This window comes from Varroa destructor, unplaced genomic scaffold (assembly GCF_002443255.2).
Source record: "Varroa destructor unplaced genomic scaffold, Vdes_3.0 BEIS01000002.1, whole genome shotgun sequence".
In the NCBI taxonomy this organism is placed as follows: Eukaryota; Metazoa; Arthropoda; class Arachnida; order Mesostigmata; family Varroidae; genus Varroa; species Varroa destructor.
In genome coordinates, this window is record NW_019211455.1 from 42,593,034 (window position 1) to 42,617,707 (window position 24,674).

At 42.8% G+C, this 24,674-nt stretch overlaps 1 protein-coding gene and 1 long non-coding RNA gene across 11 annotated transcripts in view; one reads left to right on the forward strand and one right to left on the reverse strand.

The window, feature by feature from the left end:
• The first annotated feature begins 80 nt into the window (after window positions 1-80).
• On the forward strand, window positions 81-19,649 carry LOC111245951 (uncharacterized). 2 transcript variants are annotated; one of them, XR_002671530.2, is made up of 4 exons: window positions 83-640; window positions 1,018-1,091; window positions 8,768-14,781; window positions 18,782-19,649. It is a non-coding gene; the product is annotated as an uncharacterized LOC111245951 (long non-coding RNA). The 2 variants fall into 2 exon arrangements; XR_015322398.1 differs by lacking the exon at window positions 18,782-19,649 and having other exon boundaries at window positions 81-640; window positions 8,194-9,189.
• LOC111245950 (protein c-ets-1-A-like) overlaps window positions 11,927-24,674 on the reverse strand; it is a 166,979-nt gene continuing 154,231 nt past the window's right edge. For 8 of the 9 annotated variants that reach the window (XM_086981802.1, XM_022794995.2, XM_022794996.2 and 5 more), the window contains 2 exons: window positions 15,916-15,996; window positions 11,927-13,609 (listed from right to left, as the gene is read on the reverse strand). In XM_086981802.1, the coding sequence (XP_086837928.1) occupies window positions 12,273-13,609; window positions 15,916-15,996 (1,418 nt within the window). In that variant the 3' untranslated portion in view covers window positions 11,927-12,272. The remainder of the gene's footprint in view (window positions 13,610-15,915; window positions 15,997-24,674) is intronic. The other variant, XM_086981803.1, reaches the window with a different exon arrangement.

Consider the following 24,674-nt stretch of genomic DNA (forward strand, 5'->3'; position numbering starts at 1 on the left):
AAGAAAAGTAGCCGAAACGATCTCTAACTATAATGAAAGGCCGAGTTGTAAACCAACGTAGGCTCAACTGCGCATTCGCATATCACAGATTTTGTGAACTTCTATTGCAATCAATTCTTAGAGTTCAACCAGATTGATATAATAGGGCCTCCCATTGTTTTCATTAAGCTACATTTTCGTCCAATTATCAGAGATTTTTTGAGACGCTGCTGCATCGATGTTCCTGGAACGATGTGCTCGCGTGTGACATCCTAGCTTCTTTCTAAGATACGAGTTTCATTAGCTAGTTACGTATAATTTCACTTGCTGATTGCTAGAATCATCTCGAATTTAACAAAGCAGCTGTTACGTTTCGCTATTTGATGAGATAATTTATACTGAACAAGCTACTTGACCATATCCTAAATAGAGTTACATGAAGGTGTTGAGTTTTTTGTTCGGCGCTACAATTACATGTGACCTTCAGCCGGTACGATCAAGCGAAGTATCGGATCGCCTGCGCAGCGGTTGCGAGAATCTGATCAAGTGCCCAAAATAAGCCCGTGCTTCAATGTCTTCAGGGGTTGTAAACACCCATACGTGAGGACGGCACGAGCATACTGCACTGGGAAGGACGACCGGACTTTCAGCACCAAGCGAAGTGTGTTGAACCTCTAGTTTCGTACCTAGACCCCCTCGCTAAGAGTCTCTGGCAGTCACTAATGTCGCCAGCACATTATATCCTAATCGAACCGAAGGATTAATGAAGAAATGAGCCGGTCCTTGATGCCCAGTTTTATACTTTACATCGTATTAGCAGAGAATGTAAAGCCTTGCCTTTATATGCTACCCAGCTGTGCTTGATTTGTCGTTAACCTGACGAACCATTTATCGGGTAATTGGATGTTTGCGCTTTCATACGTCTACGCAAAATGTAACGTAACAATTTCTATCTCTTGATCGATGACAAATATTGATTTTTGTTTTTTTCGAACATTTTCAACCGTTACCTGATCGGAACCATGAATGTGGATGCAGGCTTGAAACACTCTCACTTCGAAGCCTACCTAACGTCTGTCAGCGGTGTAAGTGTATTCCCCGATAGAATAGTGGTGAGTATCCATGCTTGTCACGCGTAAAAACGGATGTTCAACACCGCGGCGCGGACGTTTCGTTGTGTTGAAAAATATGTGTACGCGATCGTTATTTTGTGCATGTAAATTACGTATATTCAATAAAACTACTAAGCAGAGAAAAAAATTACTTAACACAATGAAAAAGTAGTTAGGTATAAATAGTTCTTTTTTTTTTTGGCTTAATAGGATTCAAAAACTAACTGAACTGGTTGAATTCCTTTTATACTAAAGAGTTTCACAGAAGAGTGTTTATGCACTACAACGGTTCTCAAGCGATTTTCATTGGCAATTAATTACTCAGCTTGTGACTAACTGTATGTTATTCGTATAGGGTCAGACAGGCTTTCTCCACTTGGCCCCTTCAACTTTTAAGGTTGGTACTGCCTTAGTTAGCATTGCCATCCGTACGAAGCAAATCGTATGCCTACGGCCGGTTTTAAACCTGGGCCATTCATCGGCCGTCCTTAAGTAGGACAGACAAACGCGTTACCGCTGTATCATCACGGAAACTTTTTACTCGATCTATGTGGAAAACAAATACCACCATCCCTTAACAAAATGCGCCTTTATTTATTTATGAATGGCACTTAATCAGCCGTTTTCCGTACAGGAATACTGGTAAGCTTGAAAATCGGACGCGATTTCACACTATTCAATTATATTTCTTAATCTATCCTAGTGAGTTCAGACCTGATCGGCCCGGAGCAGAGTTCGAAATTCGAATCCGCTGCAAACTTTCAATTCTCCGTTCTGTTAGACTACGCCTATAACCGCGTTGTAAATGACCTTATTGTGTTGCAATGTTCTGGTTGAATAACCATAAGTCTGTTCCAATAAGCCTACCAAACGGAATACTCGTTTCAACAATTAGATGATGTTGTTTTAATGATATCGTGCGAGACTTTGAGATAAGTGGCTAGTTTTTCTAGGCTAATCACCGCATGCTTCCATTGCGATAAAGTGTTGCTATGGGATAGTTAATAATTATGCACTAGTTCTGTTATCTCTTGGTGCCGATTATATAGTAGGTGACCAGAAAGTGAAGTAATGAGCACGTCAATGTTTGGAAAAACTTCTAAATGACATCCTGGTACAAAGGCTGTATTGGGTTCCTTCAAAACTGAAAAAAACTTGGCCTTTTTTGAAATGCTATGCGTTATAAGGCTGGCACAAAAACGTTCCCAAATCATCAAGCATTGTTTAATAACTAGCCCCAAGTTTCATTTCTTTTCCCGGTTTTACAATCGAATCTTTGGCTACTTGAAAAACCGGTCAGAGTTTTTAAGACATAGCGACGTCTTCATATAGCTTACTTCTTAAGCCTCTTCAGCGGCCTGATGCTGACACATAATTGAAAAGATCGAATTAATATTGAAAAACCTAAACATGGTTTGGCTTAATTTTGCGATTAGCTGGCGAACTTATTTTGAATTGGCGATAAGATAATGGCGGCACAGTAATGGCGCAACTGTATTAGGGGCCTGGAATAATCGATGCAGGGGAAAGCGACATTTGCCATAGGCATCTACGAATATCTGTGACATCTGCACAGAGTGAGGGTAACTGAACGATCAACTTGAGCAGTGCACTCAAGTTAGGTCCAACTTTAACGTAGAGAAGTTAAATAGTACCCTAAAGTAACGCGATAACATAGACATTATATCAACCAAAACGCTATGACAGGATATTGTATAATAAAACAACAAGGCTAACTGCGACAAGATAACAAAGGTAGTGTAACAGGTAAATAGAAGAGTTGTACTGGTAGAGTAAGAGTTGTAGTTAGGGTGTTTAGACGATGCTGTGCAGTCCTTATTAAAGGAGTCCTGTGGCAAATTAACCTTAGGAACACGAAGTGCGGCATAAGTCCGATATAGGCCATTTAGTCCCGTATTGTGAACTACTTTAGGAGTGTCCCAGTTGTGCATACATGCATTTGATTGTACCTCTTTAAAAAAAGACGTTCAAAACCGGCAGGAAATACACTTCGTTTCGTGCTGGTGAGAGCCTGTCGTCCGAAGCAATGCTCATCTGAGACGGTAACACCGAATGTAAAACTCGGAACTATTCAATAAGGTTTAATGCCGATAGCCGTTTGGTCCCGCTAATGAAAAGATTTAATGGGAACCTCGCGAAATTTTTTTTTCGGTTGGGGGTTGTGGAATACATGAAAAGGCTTAAGAGAAATTTTTCTACAATCTTGGCTGGTTATAGTAACAAAAATCATTATTTCCTATTTACAAAGAAAATGTTCGAAACAAAGTAAGCAAACATGGGAATACATCATTAGTTGATGTCATTAAAGTTTGCTACTAAGTTCTCCATATTATAAGGATCATTTTGGTTTCCATCAGCCAAAAATAGCGCTATAAAGATCGTTACAAGAAGTGAACATTGATTTGGCGTCTTGTAACTTTTCTTTGAATCGAAGAAATGAGGATCAAAAATAAAATCAATTAATTAGATATGTCCTGATCGTTTATACATAATGACCAGTTTATTTTAATAATAATACTAGATGTGTTATCGTTAGTTGCATATGAACTCTTCTTGATCTCGCAAATCTCTGACGAATCGCATGTGTTACCCATTCTCCTTAATAAAAATAATTCTAGGTTAAGTATATATTCAAACAGATCTGGTATTGAAATAAAACTTCAAACTTTTTTTTTGCTATTTGCACAATTTTCACAGTTTAAATTTTAAACAGTTTAAAAAGCTAAATTCCGATTAAAGTTATCGTCTATAAAATCGACCAGCGGTTAAAACATTTCTCTCAGCTTTTTGTACGATATTTGTGAGTTTTGACGGTCACGCCTTTTAGGCGTCCTTAACAAGATTTTAAAAAAGGTTTCTCTTCGAAGTCAATTTTTCAAATATTTCTAGATAAATCATTACTTCGAAAAATAGATTATCCTATTTGAGCGCATACACGTTAAGTAAAAAAAAAAACACGAACCGGAAAAAAATCCCTCCGGGTGTCTAGAGTATTCCAAATCCTCACGGTCGGTGCAAACATATTTTGTTGGCTTGTTTTTAACGACGCGCTTATTATCAAAAATAAATGTTTCTCCAAAGATTTTCCGCCTAGATTATCTATTTCCTGTTTTTTTTTTTAAATAATCAAACGTCTTCATATCTTTCATATCGAATGAGTTAGAAGAAAGAAAAACGGCTAGTCTGGAGAGGGTAGCTAAAAATAAATTTCAGTGTCAACCTAATTGTTGCCTGCTCAGAAAGCGCTTGCGTACTGTGTGTTTGAGACTGCCAAAAACTTGTCAACTCTCTAAATGCTTATAAACGTTGCCTCTTCTTGTATTATACATATGTATGTATACTTTTTTTGATTGACGACCAGACCAAGAGTTACGCCAAGGTGCTACCCTGGTACATATTTTTGTTTAACACGAATATATATTGTCTTTCTTTCAACAAAACGAACCCAAGCTGGGATGCGTAATTTCGCCTATTTGACCAAAGCTGTCAAATGCTGCAGTAGCAAATTATGCTTATAATAAAGGTCGTCTTTAGGTTCCAACGGTAATATCTTGTATTTCCTATGATAACTTTCCACGAGCGAGTCTCGACTGGTGGGCAACAGGCACGCGTGAGAGCCATCCCTAGCGCTTACGCTACTATTATGAAGCTCCTCCATGTGGGCACTAAAAAGGCAAATATGACGGTGTTCTAAGTAGCTTCGACAATGCTATCGCATCGTAAAAACGCTTTAGCTACGATGTCCGACTTCCAAGCTTTATAAAATGATGACTTTTTGCTGTTGTTATGCGTTTAATATTCGCTTATCACCGGAGACCTGTTGGAATTTGTATTTTTATTTTAAATAAGCGTTTTTATAAACCGATAGGCATTATTTTAGACGGCCAGCTCCAAGCTGTGTACTTCTATGTTGATTTTAATAAACACAAATCTGCGGAATAGAACGGATGATTTAAAAACGCTTCTGTTTTCAACAAACCCAACTTCCGTTAATATTTCGGATATTTCGAAATGCGGTTAGCCCGCCAGAAGCACAGTGACCCGCTGATGACAAGTACGAATGGCTAGCTGTTCCCTCTTACCAAAATTTCGGCTGATCGGCAAAACCTTAGAAACAATAATTGCTTCATGTCCAGTGTTGGCGTTGAGCATCGTTTAAAACGTCTATTCGTTCACGCACAAGACAGTGTGTTTACGCCAGATTTCAACCCTAGACTGTTATTCCGCCCTCCCCAACCTATAGGCCTTATTTCTGTGTATCATCAACATGCCATATTACGGCGATCCGAAATGTTATAAAGCCGGTAAATTAAGTCAAAACATAGACTATCTAGCTGTTTGCCTTCTCTCTAGAACCAAGAAGCTAAACGACCAAATTTCGATAACAACTTAAGAATTTCCCACGTGGGCTCAGCTGCTCCCATTTCATTCTGATGCTATCTGAACCATGAAAGGTTGCTACAAGACCAAGATTGCTCGGCATATGATCTTAACCCTAGCTTTTGTTTTCACAATTACCTGTTTATTTATATGTTTATAAACGAGTATAGTCCATAAAATACGGAAAGGTTCAGATATGCTCGTCCCAAAGGTAGACAAGGCAGGTTTCTGGCTGCGAAAAATAAACCTATTCCCGTTCATTCTGCCAAGTTCAACGTTGCACGATATTTAAAGATTTTATTGCTACTATACTAGAAAATTGCCGTTATACTACTAGCCTGTTAGGGAGAAAGGGACAGAGATTAAAGAATCCCGTATGACAAAATAACATAATATTTCGCTACTAACGTAAGTATAATTTTCAACGGCTTATCAATGTTATGCTAAACAAAAAAAGACCACTTAATTAGAATATATTGTTTATTATCTAAAAACGTTTTAAAGAACGAATTGAATAGATGCGGTACGTATTTGCCATTAAGAGTATAACAAACGCCTATACAATAGGCTAGAAGATAAATAAATCTATAAATCAAAAAGACAGTGAAATGCATCAGTATGAAACAAAATATAATCTACTCAGAGTAGGCATATTAACACGCTGCCACTTAGAAGGACGAATGTACCTTTTCAATTAACTAAAAAGTCGGAATTTTGATGCACAGACATCAAAAACCTTCCTAGATCGCGATCCACGCTAGCTCTACGTTGCGCATTATTTAGAAAATGATATTTATAAAATCTATCGATACTCCATTTATATCTCGATGAATATGTTTTTTCACCACTTACTCAACATTGTTTTTAATTTATCCGATCAGAGCTTGATTCTCTGATAGATCTCCCACTCCACGAGTCGCCCCACTCTGTAGAGCGTCATAACCTTGTGTTTCACCCTTCGCTTATCGAAAACAAGCTTATCATTTAGGCAAGCGAATTTACCGTGTAATATGTCAAAACCCTATCCGATTTTTTCAAATGAAACTTTGTGATTTTGATGTTGTTTCCTGTCCTATTTTCTAAATGGCCTTCATCATGTTGTTGATCTACTTCCGAGGTCAGTCCATCAGTTCCTTAAAGAGATTGAACACTTGATTTGCTACGATTTATTAAATACTATCATATTAAATTTTGGCTATAGTTAATTTTTGAATATGGATATATTTTAAACTAATTGGTCGGACATAAACTGATATCACAAGCTCATTCTTTATATACATGTACGACAGGTCTTGCCGCTTTGTCAGTTGGCATATGTCTTCGTTTTAAGCTGTTCGAGTCTTTTCAAATTTGATCCTCGTGAGTTGGTGGAGTAGTAACATGTTTGCTTATGGAACGTATGTTCGTCGAGGTTTGAAACCTGGCGTAGTCACCTTTCACTTCCTGCTTGAAAGAACCAGCTGTCAAAATCAATGCTTAACTATAGTAGAGTCGAACGTAAAGTTCAGCACTTTCTTTGCACCTCTGATGCACCTTACTTATTCTTTAGGCATTCGGGAGGGCGTATTGATCGCAGTCCCGGACATTGCTACTGCTCTATGACATCTCCTGCTGTTGAAGCAGACATCTTTAAAATGAAATGAACAAATAAATAGTATTTGTTAAATCTAGGTAATGTGATAGGTCTAACATTGTATTTTCCTATCTGCAAATAAGGTCGCTAAACGCCGACCAGTAATGGCATGTCGTATGATAGGTAGACCAACTGCTTTACCGAGGTGGGGTGTTATCCTAAACCTCTTTCGAGGAACTTTTGCTCCATCCAATTTGGGCAAAAAACTTGCCTTGCTGTTAGACAGTCTTAGAAAATTGGCAAGGCAAACTTTGAAATTAGATAACCCAAGCTCTATTTTGACACATTGAATAGCGTGTCCCAATAGATACTGCTATAACCGCTGATGATTTGCCCTCGCTATAATATGCTGTCGAAACGACGAGCTTATATCGGACGACACTGTCGCTCCCAAACGCGTGAAGGCATTCGAACGAGTTATTTGTCCGGGTCACAATTTTCATAGTGTCCTCATAGTGTCCTCAACTTTATTGCTTCGTGCCCTCGAAGCAAAACTTCGAAACACTATCGGCACCTGCTGGTTGGTTCTTCTGTAGTGAACTCTTCATTAACCTCAATAAATAATAAGCCCGCTTTTGGCTAACTCAAGGAAGTTGATTTTCCCTGGAACCAATGCGTTACGCGTAATTACAAATTTCATGAAGACATCACAGAGGATTCGTGTTTGTTCTTCAGAAACTGGCACCACCACTTACCTACGAAATCCCTGCACGTCTTACTCTGGCGTCGTTCAAGCTTTGTAAGAACCGCCGTGAGAAATAAAGCTTTAAGTATGTAGTGGCAATGCCGCGTTAACTAAATGAGGCTCCAAAACCTCGTTCCCCATTTAAAATTTCAAAGGGCTAAGTTTTTCGCCCCTGTGGCAGGTATGCCCTAACGTCTGTGTCAAGCAAGACTACAGGGAAGGAAACAGCCAGAGAATTTATATAGACTCAATTGCAATAGCTTTTGGTTCTAGCTAAAACTAGAGTAATTGGCTTGATATAACATGTCCGTTATTTAGAGATGTATGTACGTATATAACAGATGTTAATAACTTGAATCTTTCTGTTTTGTCTGCCTGCAAAGGAAGTCGTTGAACTTACGAATTAGAAGATTACAGTAGAAAAACACAGACGAACAAGGTGGCGGGTAAAGCGGATCATTTCTAACTTACCAAAACTGAATACAACATAATAAGGTCATCCTTGCCTCTTGAACGCAAAGATTACACGCTAACAATCAAGTCGAACAAATAAAGGTTCGTCTTGGAAAAGGAACCAAACAATGAGTTTAACAAATGGCTATATTTGTTTTGTAGTAATGCTACGTCTCTTCACCGAAGTGTTATAATAGTAACTTACGAAGCTCAAAACCCACGTTGCGTTCAATGATGGCCTTAACGTGAAGAAAAGAGTTCTTCGTTCTAGAAGTCGAATAAACAAACCGACCTGATATATTTTTCTGATAACAACAGTGATCAGATGAATCCAGTTTGCTTTTAGTATAAGCATAATTTAATACGTATTAGATGCAACTACAAATTAACATAAATCGGTTTGATAACACTTTCGAATATTACGCGCGTCATTCCCGGTAGGCGCGGCTCCAGATGACTAACTTACGGTGTGTCACACGTCTACGCCCGAATTCAAATTTTCAGCGGTCTGCAAATACCCCACCATTGCGCGGCTACAAGGATACGGACAGAGTAATGCGAACTGTGGTAGAAAGCTACTTCCTACGCCACTGCATGACCCGCCCACGATCTTTCACATGTTCTTGTAGCTAGTTTTTTTTCTATATTATTAATTATGGTCACGTTATATATGCTCTAATGACGTCGCGATGGCCTCTCAAGCGTAATCAAACGGACGCGACATGATTTCGATGCCCGTGTGGTTTTAGCCGGCGGCGGCGGCGGCGGCGGCGGCGGCGGCGGCGGCGGCGGCGGCGGCGGCGGCGGCGGCGGCCTTTTTGTCGACGAAAGCGCTGTCCCGGTTCTGGATCTGATTTCCTAAGTGTTACAATTTAATTACTCCTTCGAATTCGTGTAAATCAAATAAATAATATTATTTTTGTGCAGATAGTGAATTTTATCGTAATCTAGTATGTTTATACAGTCACAATAGCCATGCAGTTATATCGACTAAATAACATACCGGGCTACCAGGAACTATACCGGAAGGTATAGTTCTTCAATTCGCACGTAAGGGCTCACTCGATCCAATAGCGGTTGGTTAGAAGCCCCAGGATATGAAATTTGACGTAATCTCTTCGTTGAATAACCAGTCTCACTAACAACAAATAGAACTTATTGTATATCACTCGGCCTGGCAGAGTTCGGTAGGGGACAGTGAACACTTTGTCTTTCTTTGCGCATGTAACAAGGACTTTGCTGCTTAGAAAAGCGGATTACGATTTTAGAGTAGTAAACATTAATACTTATCAATTAACTTTAGCGGATCGTTGGAATGTCCAAGTTCTAAATTAAGAAATGCATAATTAAGATGTCTGAGGAAACCTTAATTACGCAGCGAATATAAGAAGTTCTACGGAGTAGCAGCATGTAACACTATTTTAAACGGGCAAAAACGCTGGGAGCTACCGAAAGTGTTTGCTTTATGCCATAAAGGACAGTTCCGTATTTCTCAGTACAACCGAAGTGTCACTGGGTTTTTTTTTGCCCATTTAGCCTTGAATGCATTACTTCATAATAAAAATCGATGACAAACTCTTCGAAATACGAGAATAATCTTATTTTGGCTACAGAGTATCTAACTGGACACTACTATGATTTAGTGGGCGAAGGTATCTCGATGTCGACATGTTACTGGTATCGATCGCTTGATAATAATGAAGAATCAATACCTTTTTGTAATAAAGATAATTAAAGTTTTTGTGCGGGGGTGAGGCAATATTAATAAGGGGCTGTTATGAGGACACTTGCTCAAGTATTAGTGAACTGCTCTTTATCTTCCTGTTGTATGAGTGTAAGGATTCCAAGACAACCCCTTAGAACATTTACATACCGATCGAGGATTGTTTCGGAAAGTGCTTGTTTATACTTTGCCTAATAATTCTTGATTTATTATTATTTAGCTGGAGATAAACATTTCTTAATACACATTATTATTATACCTATTGTATACAAATTATATTATTTCCAAGAGTATTCCAAGACAAGATTTTTTTTTCATAGAACTTTGTAAGTTTATTTTTCTCCTTTTCTATCTATTTTTGGTTTGTACACATGTTCAACTATTCGTTCGACATAATTATTACCGTAATTATCATCATCACCACCATCTTCATCATTATTATATAATAGTATTATAGTTACTATTTGAATATTATTAATTTAATTAGCTCACTTTCCACTGCATCTCGTTCTTATTATATAATTACTTGTTCTTTGTATGTCTTCCACAAGTGCTTATTTTTCTCTTGTGTGCCGTATTTATTTTCTTGCCCCTCAGTTTTTCCGTACTCTCTTTTTAATAGAATAAATATCCTTGAAATATATATTACGTTGCATCGTATGTACAATACTTCAACAAACGACCCCATCTGCTTCGGTTTATAGCTGTAAACACAACTTGAAACGGACCCAGTCTATGGGCTTGTCACTCCACACAGCTAAGAGTACCACTGGTCCGCGTGTTTTTTTCGTTACGTGGAAAATACTATTTTTATGTACTTTTACTTGGTGTTTTTTGTCTTAATGACCATAAGGCACTTCAGCACAGATTTCGTATCATATCACGACTGGTCGCCTCGGAAAAACGTCTTCATTTTTTACGGTCGAGAGTGCGTCTCTCGTGAAAAAAGAGCGTTCATATACCTCGAAATCAAAGACAAAGTCCGTTCCAGTGTCGTATGAAGATGGGGTCGCGCTTTTCTTTATATCGTCGTCGTCGTCGTCGTCGTAACGTTAAACGAAATAATGGGACGTACCGCCTTTGAGATCACAGGTATTGCATCAAACCGGTGACCCTCATGCATCGTGGTGATGATGATTATGATCGTAATGTGTCGTGATTATGGGCCCCGCGTGCAATTATACGCAAGCATCCGTGCAGTTTGTCTTATCCGTTTAGACACGTTCGTTGCTTGCAAATATCCAATGTCTACGCTGCCACTGTTTCTCCATACGCACCAAGCGATCATCCTCATTTTGTACACTCGTCCGAAAACGTTTCGATATTTCATATTGTAATAAGGACTGCGCAACCTAACGAGAACAACGGACGCTGTTATCAGTATATACCACGTGGCGTTTATCAGCCAGTACGCAGAAGTGAAGCTTTATAGAGGCCGTAAACTGTATGGGTGCTTAAGATCGCCGCCTTGTGCCTCCCAAATGGCGGAATCTGACACAATGCTTTGTGGTCACCGTAATGGACGACGAGTGTGCTCCTTTGTCTCAAATAATAAACTGTTTTGACAGAATTCCACCATTTTCTCTATACTTCCCTCCCTCCCTCCCTCCCCTCTCTTTCTCTTTGTTACTTTCAGTTTATAAGACCTCAGTCAGTTCATGTCGCGGCTTCGTACGGCGCTGCAATACGTTCTTAGAGATTGCAGTTTAGGTGAAATCAACAATGAGTCGTTCACTAGGCCGCCGTTTATTATATATATAGAGGTTTGATTACATTACATTATAGCATTATAACAAGGGGATATATCTTTGTCTTGGCCCACACATCGCGCCCAGGCGGTACGTCCTTTAAAAGCGTGTCAATCAACAACAGTCGGGTAGAATAATGTTTATAAACGAATAAAGTTTTTTTTTTCTTTTTCATAGATTCGCGTTTAGACCTTGTTTTTTTTTTCCTAATTTGATTTTGTATTCCCGTTGGTCCTTTTGTTATGGTTAACGCCTCAACTTCCCTAGCTTACGTCTAGCGTAACAGTCGATGCTCGCGCGGGAGAAGAGTGAACGAAGCCAGAGGACTTCGACTATGGTGCATTACGATATATTGATTTTATCAGTGACGACGAGCTGGTAATGAATTTTGCAAAGGTTGCCATTAGTCGTTGCTGCCCTGACTCTCTTTGTACCGTCATTGTTGATACGTGGTGTTGCGCGCAATTGCTACGTTTGGCTGAAGTAAAGACAAGCTATGGTATTACAGCTCTCTCTTGCTCCCTCATTAAGCAGTTAATTAACACTGGGTAATTGTCAAAGGGCTTTGTTCGTCCTCTTTCTTTGGATCCGTCTTAAGATTGACTGCCGCATGTAGATCTTCCGCTGTAATGCCAAGGATCGTGTGAAGGTCACAAACGAACCTGTACACATAACGCTTTCCTGATGATTTGTGAATGATATTTTTGTCGTAGTAATAGCGCAGTCCTCGGGATAATTTCTCATAGTTCATCTTCGGTTTGTTCTTACGATGGCCCCATCGACGAGCGACTTCATCGGGATCGGTAAGCTTGAACTCCCAGCCATTGCCTGTCCAAGAGATGAAATTCTGGCACGATTTATCTGTTAATAACTCGAGCAGAAACTGCCATAGCTGAATAGGGGCACTTCCGGCCAGCACTGACGCCTGGATGAACGGTCGTGAGTCATTTGCATAGTTTGAGAACTGATACCGTTGCAGCGAGTACGGAGCGTAATGAAACGGTTCGATTCCACCGGTCTGCCCAGTTCCACCATTAAGATTACTCCCGTTACCTGAGACGGTACCAGCGCCTGACGTGCTAACGAACCTCTGCGCGCCTTGAGTTCCCCCTATAGGCGTAATCGTCGTTTGGGGCGGACTGTGCTGCTGCTGCTGCTGCTGCTGTTGCTGTAAACAGTTCTGTACGCCGCCCCAGGGTGTTGGCGGTGAGGTTGAGTCGGCACGACTTTGGTGGAGCGTCTGGAGTCCACTGTGTTGTTGCCGGCTATTGGCAGCTTGTTGTTGTTGTTGCTGCTGCTGCTGCTGCTGCTGCTGCTGCTGTTGCTGCTGCTGCTGCTGTTGAACGGCCGCGCTGAGCACGCTGGCGCTTACCTGAGGCACGGTTTGGAATTGGGGATCGTACGGTGATGAGTCGAAGAAGTTTCCCATGGTCTGCTGTCCATTCCCGCTATTCGTTCCTGTTGCATTGTTGTTAATTAGCAACGTGTTATTGTTTAGGGTATTGACATTTAGAAGTGAACTTGTTATCGAGATAGGAAATGGGCTATTGTTGTTATTGTTGTTAGTAGGGCTGCCGCTGTTGTTATTGTTGTTGTTATTGTTGTTGCTACTGGGCTTGAGTACGATAGGCGAATTTGATGAGGGCGAAGTCGCCATGAGGTTCTTGTGGGTGTATGTCGATACGTTTTTAACATCATTGTACGATGCGTTATGGTACGACGTTGATGGGTAGAACTCCGGGGGTTGGTCGTAGTACGGAGGATAGTACTGACTAGGATCAGGCCCGTAATGTTGATCCTCGTATCCTGAGCCGACGATAACTTCGGGGGAAGCATCCGGGGCCGAGTTTCCCGTCATCGCATCATTCAGGTAGCCTGCAATATTTCCGACCCACAAAATAAATAAACAGAAAATAAAATACCGATAAGGATCACTGAATATATGTATAGTTGTCTGTCTTTAATTGCCTATTTAGTTATTTTTAGTAGTTTGATTATTGAGCGTAGAGAAGCCGTCGCCATTATAATTCCAGCAAACAGTAAAGATTCAAGATAGCCGCGTTTATCTACAAGATAAAGAAAGGCTACGAGTAATAGTTCTCTTGTAGGAGTTCCACAGTATGGAGGTTTAGCAGGCGTTGTTTGACGCGGTTGCAATGTTTTGGTCTTTGATCTTAGTAAAACGATCGGCATAAGTACTCTACGAAAGCTGTATCTCTTTACTACTACCACAGCCGCTACGATGCCAGCACCGGGAGCTTAGTTACCCTTTTCTCGCCAGAAATAAGCAAAAGGCCCTCAGCGGAAACTGACTCAGACCGCCTTGAATACTGTATTTCAGCTTTGTCTCCTTGAAGTCAGAGTTATCACTGATGCCGCTGCTGGCCTTCGAAACATCGTTAAGGATCGGCGTAATCGGCGATTCTCATTCGAAGTAAAACAACCAAACCAAACCAACATGATCATTTCGCGGCCTTCTCTTTTCAAATACTAATGTATTCATACAGGTCCATGTAGCCTGTGCTGGCTGGCTATCTGTTTGCGCTCGAATAGGGTAAAGCCTATCCTTCGACGATTAGTCGCGTAGACGTACGTGTCGACGAGTCGTCAGCACAAGGAGCAGCTGATGTTTGTCGGCTACAACGTGGCCAGGCTGCTATTACAACTAATACTATGACCGCTACTAGTTCTGCTGATATTACTACGGCAGCACGTCCGGCTCATCTCAAGCCTACGCAAACCTTAAAGAGAAGAAAGAAGGATCTTTTCGCAGAGAGTTACTATAGAAGCGATCTACGGAGGATGCGGCCTGCTGTGACTCGTTGTGCTCCATACGAAACAGTCAGCGGAAGAGCTAAACAACAAATAAGTAGCAGCCCCTAGCAGTGGCCAGCAATCCAGTCGTCGTAGATCAACTGGGGTTGCTCCTACTACTTCTGTCTGCGTATCTGGCTGCCTAGTAGAGTCCCCATGCTGGCACAACCCGTACACAGAGGTTTGGCTGCTGCTGGTGCCTGTGCTAAAGCCGCCGCCGTCGTCTTCGAAAGGTTAGCGCCGTCTGCGCCGGAACCCAGCTGGTACCGTGGATCTGGTAGAGAGTGTTAGCTGACTGTCGGCTGTTTATCTAAGTGTGTGTGTGTGTGTGTGTATGCATGTATGTATGTGCCTTGTGTTAGGTGAAACTATCAGTGTCCTCCTTTGTCTTTTTTCTTGTCTCCATCCGTGTCTATCTGTTTGGCTGGTAATATTTGTGTGTATAGATTCATGTCTGTGTGTAAGCATGTGCGCTGCACGTAGAGACTCAACGACCACACCAAGAGCGACGGAGAACGGTCATGGGAACGATCGATGGTGACGGCCGGGGAACGATCGAGCGCGCAACAGGTTGAATGTTGTGATGCGGTTAAGCGCACCGGTGGGGAGCCAGGTCAGGAGGTAGTCAGGTGTCGAGCGGAACATACACATAGACGTAAGAAATAGATGAAAATCAAAAGCGAACCAGTCAAAAAAATAGTCACTCGCGTAGATCAGACCGATGCAGATGGGCGATTGTGCCAAAGATGAAGGGTCGTTCTGATAGAACATTTAATTAAAACTGGAAAGACATCAGGTTATCAGGCGTAGAAAGGCATCATAGGTACGATCGGAAAACTACGAGTGCCATGCAACTGAGCCAAACTCTCAAATTAGCAAGAAGTATAGGTGGAAAGGACGTGGAAAAATCATGAGCTCTCTCGTAGACCACAAGGCTATATCAATAAGCCTTTTGTATTATGCAAAAAGACGCTAGAGCGTTAATCCAAGGGTTGAGCAGCCAGCAAAAAATTGACCATTCGTGGGGTAAATATTTACATATGCAAGGAGATATGCGTGTGACAATTAAAGGTAAATACAATGAGAGACTGGATTGAAAACCGAAGTGGGTGAATGATGGATGAGGTGTACAGGTATTAACAGATGAGGATGTGAGGACGTGGAAAAAAGTAAGACGACCAGATAAAATAGGCCTTCGCTTTTGTTTTGTTCTTCTCGAACAGAGGATGCAAACCAACAATATCCAAATGCCGACCATAGCATCAATCTGGGAAGGGGGCAAAGGGGATCCGCTTCGGATCTGGTCCAATCCTTCATCAGGTGGACTCACTACATCGGAAGCTCCGAAAGCAACAACTCACACTTACCACAGTCGGATTTCTCGACCTTGATTTGAACGTCCGCTGGCAGTCGGTATCCGTTAAGGCGTGTCGAATCGAACGCCGTTCCTGTAACCGGCGATAGTAACATTGTAATCCTTAGCTGGTTGCAATCCTTCACCGGTACGCTTAAAGATTGCTGGGGGGGGGGGGGGGGTATTGGAGTAGATAGTCGGGCAGGTTTAACCGAAGGGGGCGAGCGGGGAGAAAGCAGGGTGGAAGTACTGATTTAACACACAGGATCTCCAGTCACACACCACAATAAAGAAAACACAAGCTTTCACGGTAAATCGATCCTACCAAATAGCGGATTGTCCTTTGTTTGAAACGAGCTGCTTCGTTTGGATGAATCAGCACGAGTGACAATGGCTGAAGCACAAGTTAGCATCTACTCCAGAGGCTGCACCTCAACTGACCACTGACCACCGACCAGTCATTAACTTCGTCGCTTCAGTTAAATATGATCGACGACAACGAACAACCTTGTCAATCGACGGGAGTTGTTCTTTTCAACTCGGCGACGGTACCCGTCCTTTGTCGGTCCGCGCTCGTCGAGTTCTGAATGTACACTGATTGTTTAAAGCGAGTTGTCTCAGTAGTAACTGAGACCGTGATAAACTGCGGCCGCTGTTGTTCTCGCTGCTGGCGTTTGGGCAGCCGCTACTTGCTGAAGTGGCGGCCTCATCTGGGTCGCTTTCCTCTCTCAGTCTTTTCTTTCGTGTTTGGCTCCTGCTGTCAGAAGAAGCAGCGGCGGCGGCAGCGGCGGCGCCCGCAGCAGCAGCGTCGACGGCTACGACGGGCGTAGTAGCCCCGTAGCTGCTAGCGTAATAGCGACAGAAGTAGCGGCAGTCGTCTTCGTAGTTACGTTCTATAGTTTCTACGTTCATTCATCGAGGAGTACCTCCACGAGCAGCAGGAGGATCGGCAACAGCAGCAGGTCTTCTCCCCCAATTTGATCGACTGAGCGGACCTGCACTCTCTCCCTCTTACTCACTCGTCCGATCTTCGGCTATTCTGGTACTGGCACTGACATAGGGTTCCGTCGGCTAGGGCTGGCCTGAACTGAGCGTATCGGAGCAAGCCGGAGCGAAACAGTTCTGGCCGTATGTGCTCGCTCGCTCACTTGGTTCACTAGGCGACTCTAGCGATATGTTCGCTGCTACTGCTGTCGATAGCAGTGCGTCGCCGTGAGCACGGCGGAGCACTATCGCTCCGGAAGGGCGAGGAGGAACCGTAAGAAAGAGCAGTGATTGGACGCCTGGCGGCTGGTATTAGACCAGCCGCCGCTGCTGTCGCCACTTCTGCTCCGGCTGCTGTCGCTACCGTTAAGAAATAGTGAGAAGCTAGTGTCTTCACTCTCTGTCTCACGTCAATGGCTGCTGTACGTGCATGAGCCGCGGGACGAAGACTTTAGTAGAGACGAGCATCGCATAGGAGCACTGCCATCGTGCGCGAACAGGCAAACTGCCCATACACAGCGGAACTGTCACGCAGTCCGCACCAACAGTAGATAATGTTAAATGGCGAATGCGTGCACACGAACACGTGATGACGAATCACATTTGCTATACGGGCAAGCCGTTATCCTTTGTCCTACCCCTCATGTTCATCTTTCCTTTCTACTCTTGTCTATACAACCCCGCGTGATACTGGACGGAACCAGCCTGTGAGTGAGATTGGACGCACATATTTTTGCATCGGTACATAATGGAAAAATTTGCAGAAAAACAAACAAACAAAATCAACACCTGTTCGTACACAACACGCGTTCAGAGCCGTGGACAGGGTTGACTAGAGCCGTCGATTGCTCGTTACAATTACCACCACTACAGCACAAAGTAAATAAATGTTTCGACTTTTACGTCTGTTTGCGCTCTTTCAAGTAAACAAACATGAACATTACTGCTATTAATAATAACGATAACAGTTCTATGGAAGAAAAAAAATTCTCATAAATTTATTCAATACTGTCTGCGGCCATACTGACTCGTGTGCCTGTTCGTGTATGATACGAGCCTCGACCGATTATAGATCAGGTTTAGTTCTAGTAAAAATGAACCTGAGGATGAAGGGTGCAAACAAATTCGACAGATAAAGTACGGGGACACGAGTTCGCCAACTGCATCACTGGAACCGCTCGTGCGATCGAGGTGCGCCAAGCCTAGATGAGGCTCGTGACAAAAGCTACACTACTATTTGCTCAATTGTTCTGCGCCGGCTTCAACAGCCACCGCTAACGAGTTCCGACGGAGCTATCGGTCCCAGCGTCGGCTGTGAGGCCTAATGCAGGGACCAGCATTAACAGTGAGCCTTGAACAGTTAGTCATAGGCATTATCTGTGTATTTTGACCAAGGGACAAACAGTGACATTTCAAACCGGCAAAGTAGGTAACAGCAATGAAGATAGCGCAGAGTTACGATGACCATAACGGCAAAGAGAAGGAGTAGACGCTACGAACCAGTGTCTAATGAAATCTTCAGTGGACACGCGCGATCCCACTGCAATAGCAGAAGTGATAACAGTGGAATCTACCACGAGAATAGCCCAACTATCAAATCGTTCCTTCGATTATTTCCTTCATGGTAAACTATAATTCACTAGGTTCATCTACTTCGATAACCGAAAAAGCGAGAGGGAATGCGGTCTGCAAGGCTATACTACGACTCTTAAGCGGGACCTTGCTGAGCCTCCTCAATGAAGCGTTTATGGTAGATGAGATAATCAGACAAACGGCAAAGTTTAGGACTCAGAGAGACTGGACAAGGTAAAGCGAAAGGAAAGCTAGAAGTCGCTTCTGTACGGTTGTGCCTTACTTGCTTCTAACCTAAGCAATGCATGTGTGTATGTGTCCAGGCTCAGCGAGACTTGTACGACACCTAGGTAAACATCTACCGGCTGGTGAACACGAACGGCAGGGACTAGTCCCACATGATGAATGGCAACAAGGACCAGATCGTCGTTGGGACTATTTCACTAACAAACATAACCTTCGATGTGCGTAGAGAACCAGTCGAGCGCTGGCTGTGGTCGAGCCAAAATTTTCTACGAGAGAAAACTAAATCGTTCCTCAAACGAAGATACCCCATACGTTCGCATCTGAAGCATAAACGAAGTGTACTTTCCACACGCAGAAGTTTCGATAACAGCACGACTTCAGCGACTGAACGTGGTGTATACACCATCAATACGATGTACTTTAGGAGGGTTCATTCATAACAGACGACGATGACTACAGGTAGTCAAGGCAGCCAATAGGATACCATGGCCAACTGACACCTGTCGTTAGGCCTGGGAACGGTTGCAGCCGTAGCAGCAGTACAGAGAACGATCAAGGCCCGCCAGACGGACGAAGAGCCTGTCTTGAGGTCGAACACAATACATTGCATACGACTACACAGAGCGTGGTCGAAGGATGTCGACAAAATAAAGACGAAAAGAAGATGCTTAATGGCGAACTTGAATATAACTTAAGTATTGACTGAGAAACCGAATGATTATAGTGTACTGCGGACAGTGTTCGTGATGAGAAACTGTTTAAGGTTTGAAGTTGAAGAAAAACTATGTACGGGTTAAGTAAAGCTGGGGGGGGCCTAATTGGCTCATACTGGCTAATGCTGAATAACGTTACTATAATAATGTAATTGCAAAATGATAATAGTAAAAATAATGGCATTAGGCGTTTAGCCATGCTTTAGAAGGCAAATAAAAATCTAAAATCTTAGAGTGTTTTTTTTTTTCGTTTTTGTAATTTTGACATCATAAACTGAGCAGTCACACCCCAAATGCGGATGCCTCTCCATCATTCTTTGTTTGGCTCTTAAAATGTTAAACAGTTGGGGAAGGCTTAAAATTGGCCCAATAACTGTTCGTATCTTGATGATAGCAAAAACATAGCAGTTCGTTCCGATTTCACTAACTGTTGCTGCTTTTCTAAATTATGCCGATGTCTGGATCTGATATCTGAGTACAATCGATTAATCAGCATTCAAACATTGACCAGCGTCGAAAGGCCTACGAAATATTAATGGTACCCTTTGAGGCTTGCCAGATAACACTACCGTCGCCACGCTTCCTAATAACCATTTGACTCTTGGACCTAACTGACAACTGCGACAGTTAAGCGTAAACGTCTAAAACAACTGGCCGTGGTTTTGGCCCCGGTCATATATTTATCCTTCTTACACGGTTCGGTATAACTGTTGTTGAAATGGACGGTTACCCTTCAAGCATCTGTCATATGTCTACCGGCGTGGCAAAAACGTGTAGGAAACTAATATTCAATATGCATCAACTTGTGATCTACCTGCATTCGAGGGGTTGTTGATCAACGATAAAGAGGCGGGCAGCACATGTTGACCAGCTCTTCTCCGGCGCTCGAGTCTGTCGGATACATATACCCAACTATGGGTAGTGTACAAGCCTAGCATTAACAGTATTTTTTTTTTTACGAGGGTGACCTGTATCCTAATAGGATTTACTTCGACCAAAGTCTAGCATAGGTGAATGATATAGGAACATCTCCTTGCCTCTAGCAGCACACACCCAACGACATATTGTTTCTCTGGTATTAGCAGTTGTATGGCGTACAACATATATATATATATGCTGTGTTGTTCCATACGGATCTACAATCGTATATTGGCTTGGAAAGTGTAACTTTCTCCGCTTTCTTTATCCCTCCTGTGTTTTGTCGCATCCGAAAGTTCTGCGGCCGTTTTATGCTCGTGATACCAGTAGGACGTCAGGTCTCGTATGGAAACATTGAGACGCAGTGGATGGCGCAACAATAAATTGATGTCTCCGCAAAATCGTCTAGCTTATTTGATACACTTAGCCACCGGTAGAAGTGTTGGTGGCCTCTACAAGTTCGTGGCATGACCCCGACGAGGACGACAACAACAACCCTAACGACAGCATCGACTACTGCACTGCTACTTGTAATAATTCGGCTATTCTCTGGGTCAAGATCCCACATCCGGGCAGACTTCCGGTAGATAGGCTAGTTTGCGGAGCTGTGCGCGGGTTGAGTTTCTCTCGCCCGCTTTAGGGTTCTATTCACCACACGGACAAATCGTTTAACGGGAGAATGAATCGATGCACGAACGGTGAATTGAGCTGGGGGGTTCGGCAGAGCAGCGAGAGTGTGGTCAGGCAAACAGCAGACGAACAGATTTATGAGCAAGTACCATAGAGCACGGTATAGTTTCTAAGGAACTGTACATACAGCCTTTTGAAGAAGGGATTAACGTTTTCGACAAATAAAGTTGCAGGAGGCAGGCCGATCATCAGGATGCACTCGGATCATTGGGTAAAGTGTTTCGTTTGTCGAAGACCTGCTGCTGTCGTCATTCCATACGTTCAAGTATTAAAACAATGGATGGATAGTAGCAACAATAATTGACTGCTTGGCCTGTTAGATTTCTATCCGACTGGCCTAAGATCATCGTGTATCGTGTTCTTATATGTGTCGTCCCGAGGAGGGATCTGTTGTCTATTGTATTGGCCTGATGACGATAACAGCATCATCACTTCTACGTATCGACCAACAAACGAAAACGATAAATTTCGAAGTAGATAATTCCGGTGCAAACTTATAAAAAAAAAATAACATCCTTGCAAAGTAGACCGATTAAATACACTAATTAAACTCTGTTCTCTAATCAGTGTCCGCTTCACCATTGAGCCTCTTGCTATTGAGGCCTCGACCAACAGAACTTCCGAACGCCACGATACACGCGAACGTACCGCTCGTCGGCTCGCTCCAAGCGTAATACACGATATTCGCAATTAAACCAGCAGAAAAATTATCAGCCGGGGGGAAACATTTGACTCATATTTCCACTCTACTTACGCACCAGATAACGCCAGCGCCACCGTCGGCAGTGGTCTTCACGGTAACTATGGTGCCGTCGATCACAGAGACCTGTTTACAATAAACGTGCCTCTGCATATAATAACCGCATCTGCTTGTACCCACTTTGTACAGAAATGTGTAAATTAGCATCGTAGTATCCCGCTGTTGCAACTGCTCACGACGCCAGTGATCAACCCCTGTACCCACAACAATCCTACATCCAACAGGTGCCCCTAGATAGGTTCAGCGGGACCCAACTCGGTTACCCCTTCTAGTAGGGGCAGTTTTTGATACGATACTATGAAGAAATGATTTCTAGGACCTGTGTTCACAAAGAAAGGTATCTTAGGGAAGTACAAGAAGAGCAAACAACTGTCGTTGTCGCCGTAGAATCTACTAATTTCCTTGTCATAGATACAATGCCTCGCCGGCTTTGTTGTCCAAGGAGACGATGATGGAAGCAATTATCTGTGGAAATGCGTCACAATAACTGTAATGGCCGAAGTGAGTACGTGTCTCTCGCATTCGTCGTCGGCCTATTGGGGGATTGTGTTATTACTCCGTCTTTATACTCTCTTGCTTCCCCCTTTTTAATTTTTTTTGTCACATTTGCCGTACTATAGTGATACGGTGCCATCGACAAAGCCAATGTTGCGGCTTTTTCTGCTATTACGGCTGATGTTACTGTGCCGATCCGATGCTCCTGAACCTCCCCCGTCCATAACCCAGCCATACCTCCATGGCTATAGCCAAATTGATGCCGCGATCTGAAGCCAGCGAGTGCTGGTATGACGGTGCTTATTCTGACGGACCAAGCGATAAGCCTGCCTTTCTGCCAGTCAGGCAGCAGCCCCACAGGAAGTCGACTTCCGGCAGACGACTACTACGACGAGTACTGATTCAGTCGATCCTCTGATCCTGATGCTGTTCTGACCTCCGATTGATGCAAGGCGGTGAGGCCGCGGCTGCTCCGGCATCCCAACAGCATCAGCAGCGACACACGATAGATGCGTTCTGTACACACATGCACACATAGGAACCGCACAATAATAGTTGTAGTAATACCGCTAGTACTCTATGCGTACATCCATTGACTCATACAGACGGATTTTTCTTTCCCCTTTTTTTTTTTTCTATGTTTTTCTCTCTTTTTTGTGACTCTCATACACGCTACGTTTACTATGGTGGCAATAGATAGACATGAAATCGGGCAAGAGGATGCTTGATGCGACGGCGGCGGCGGTAGTTCGGCAAGAATCAGCCACAAAAGTAAAGTACGATAATGCTCGAAAAAGTAGCGGCAGAGGACCCCGTCACCAGAACAGATTGGATCGTAGTTGTAAACCGTAGCGCACCGTGTCTAGAGGGTATCTAGAGGCAGGTAGGGTCAGGCTGACAGGCGGCTCAACCCGTCTGGTATAGGTACAATACAAGAGAATTTATTTTATACCGTTATTGTTGCTACTAGTTGTTGCTACAGCAGAGGCAAATAGGCCCACATAATTGCTACTGTAGTTGGGGCTAGTACTGATTATAACTGTAATATCATAATGGTCATTATAAAGATTACAAGGTGATAATTGGAAGACTTAGGGAAGCGGATTACGTTGAAAAATTCTTAGATCCGATACGAACGATTGCTATAATCTTGATGCCGCATTAGGTGACGCTGAGGGATTATATCTAGTACCGAAAAATATGGCGCACTAATAATGCAACAGATCTATATATTTTATATACCGGTGAATGAAATATGTGCAGGTAGACGCAGACAGATACGCTAACCGTAGCTGCGGTTATAGCGACGCGATAGGTTCAAGTTGATTGAAGGAACACCCCATTGTGTTACAATGATAGTAGACAAAAAAAAGTACGGCGTCTGGGATCGAGCTCGAAAGCGCTGACGGTCCATCTTCAAGCTCCCAAAAACGAATATGACGGCGACGATCGAATCCTGTCAGTTAGTCCTGACCTTCCATCGTGAAGAGCAAAAGTCGCTGACAATGATATTGTGTCTAGGGCTGTTTTAGTCAGGTGAGTCTATGAAGCGAATAAACACAGCCATCGGATAAGCAGAAGATGACACTGTTACATGGCCTGCAACAAGATGTCCTGCTGTTAACTAGTCCTACAGGCCTCAAGAAAATCTTTGCTCTGCTAAACTGGCTCAACCGGTCCAACTGTTCATACGTCCAGAAATTGGCTCTATAGAAAAATATCTACTGGTTTGGCACAAATAATCGAAGTTCATCAAAGAGCTATATCGTACGATGGGTCTTCCGTAAATTGCAGCCGTACGTAAGTTTTCCACTAGAACCAATTTAATTTCTTCATTCAACACATCCATTGTCTATTCGACCCCTGGAATAACTTTTGCGCTAAGTTAAAGTTGATGATTAGTTCACTGAAAACGTCCACTCCACTCCGCCTATTTCTCTGTATTACAATACAAATTCGATGTTTGCCACAAAATCTCGATATTGGATGAAATGTATTGGCCCACGTGTACGAATAAGACCCCCGTCATTTTCCAAGGTTTATCGAGTGTTTTAATCAATCACCAATGTTGCGAGGCTACCGACCGAACGCTCGATGAGGTGCAACCATTTTAACCAGAAGTATAAATGGATGCAACGAAAAGTGAATTGATGACAAATTGACTATTGGATTTCAATGTTTATGGTCATTGTTTCGAAGCTCTGATTAACTATTTCATCACACGAGTACATGAGCGACTTCACTGGTCGATTCGGTTCATCGCCGAGGGAGCTTCTTACGGTTTTTATGACCCATACAATCAGTGAACGAAAGACGTTAGCGTGGTCAGCGACATGAAAGTGAGAACGCAGAAAGGGACCGTTGGAACTGTAGTAGCCCATTTACAACCCGGCG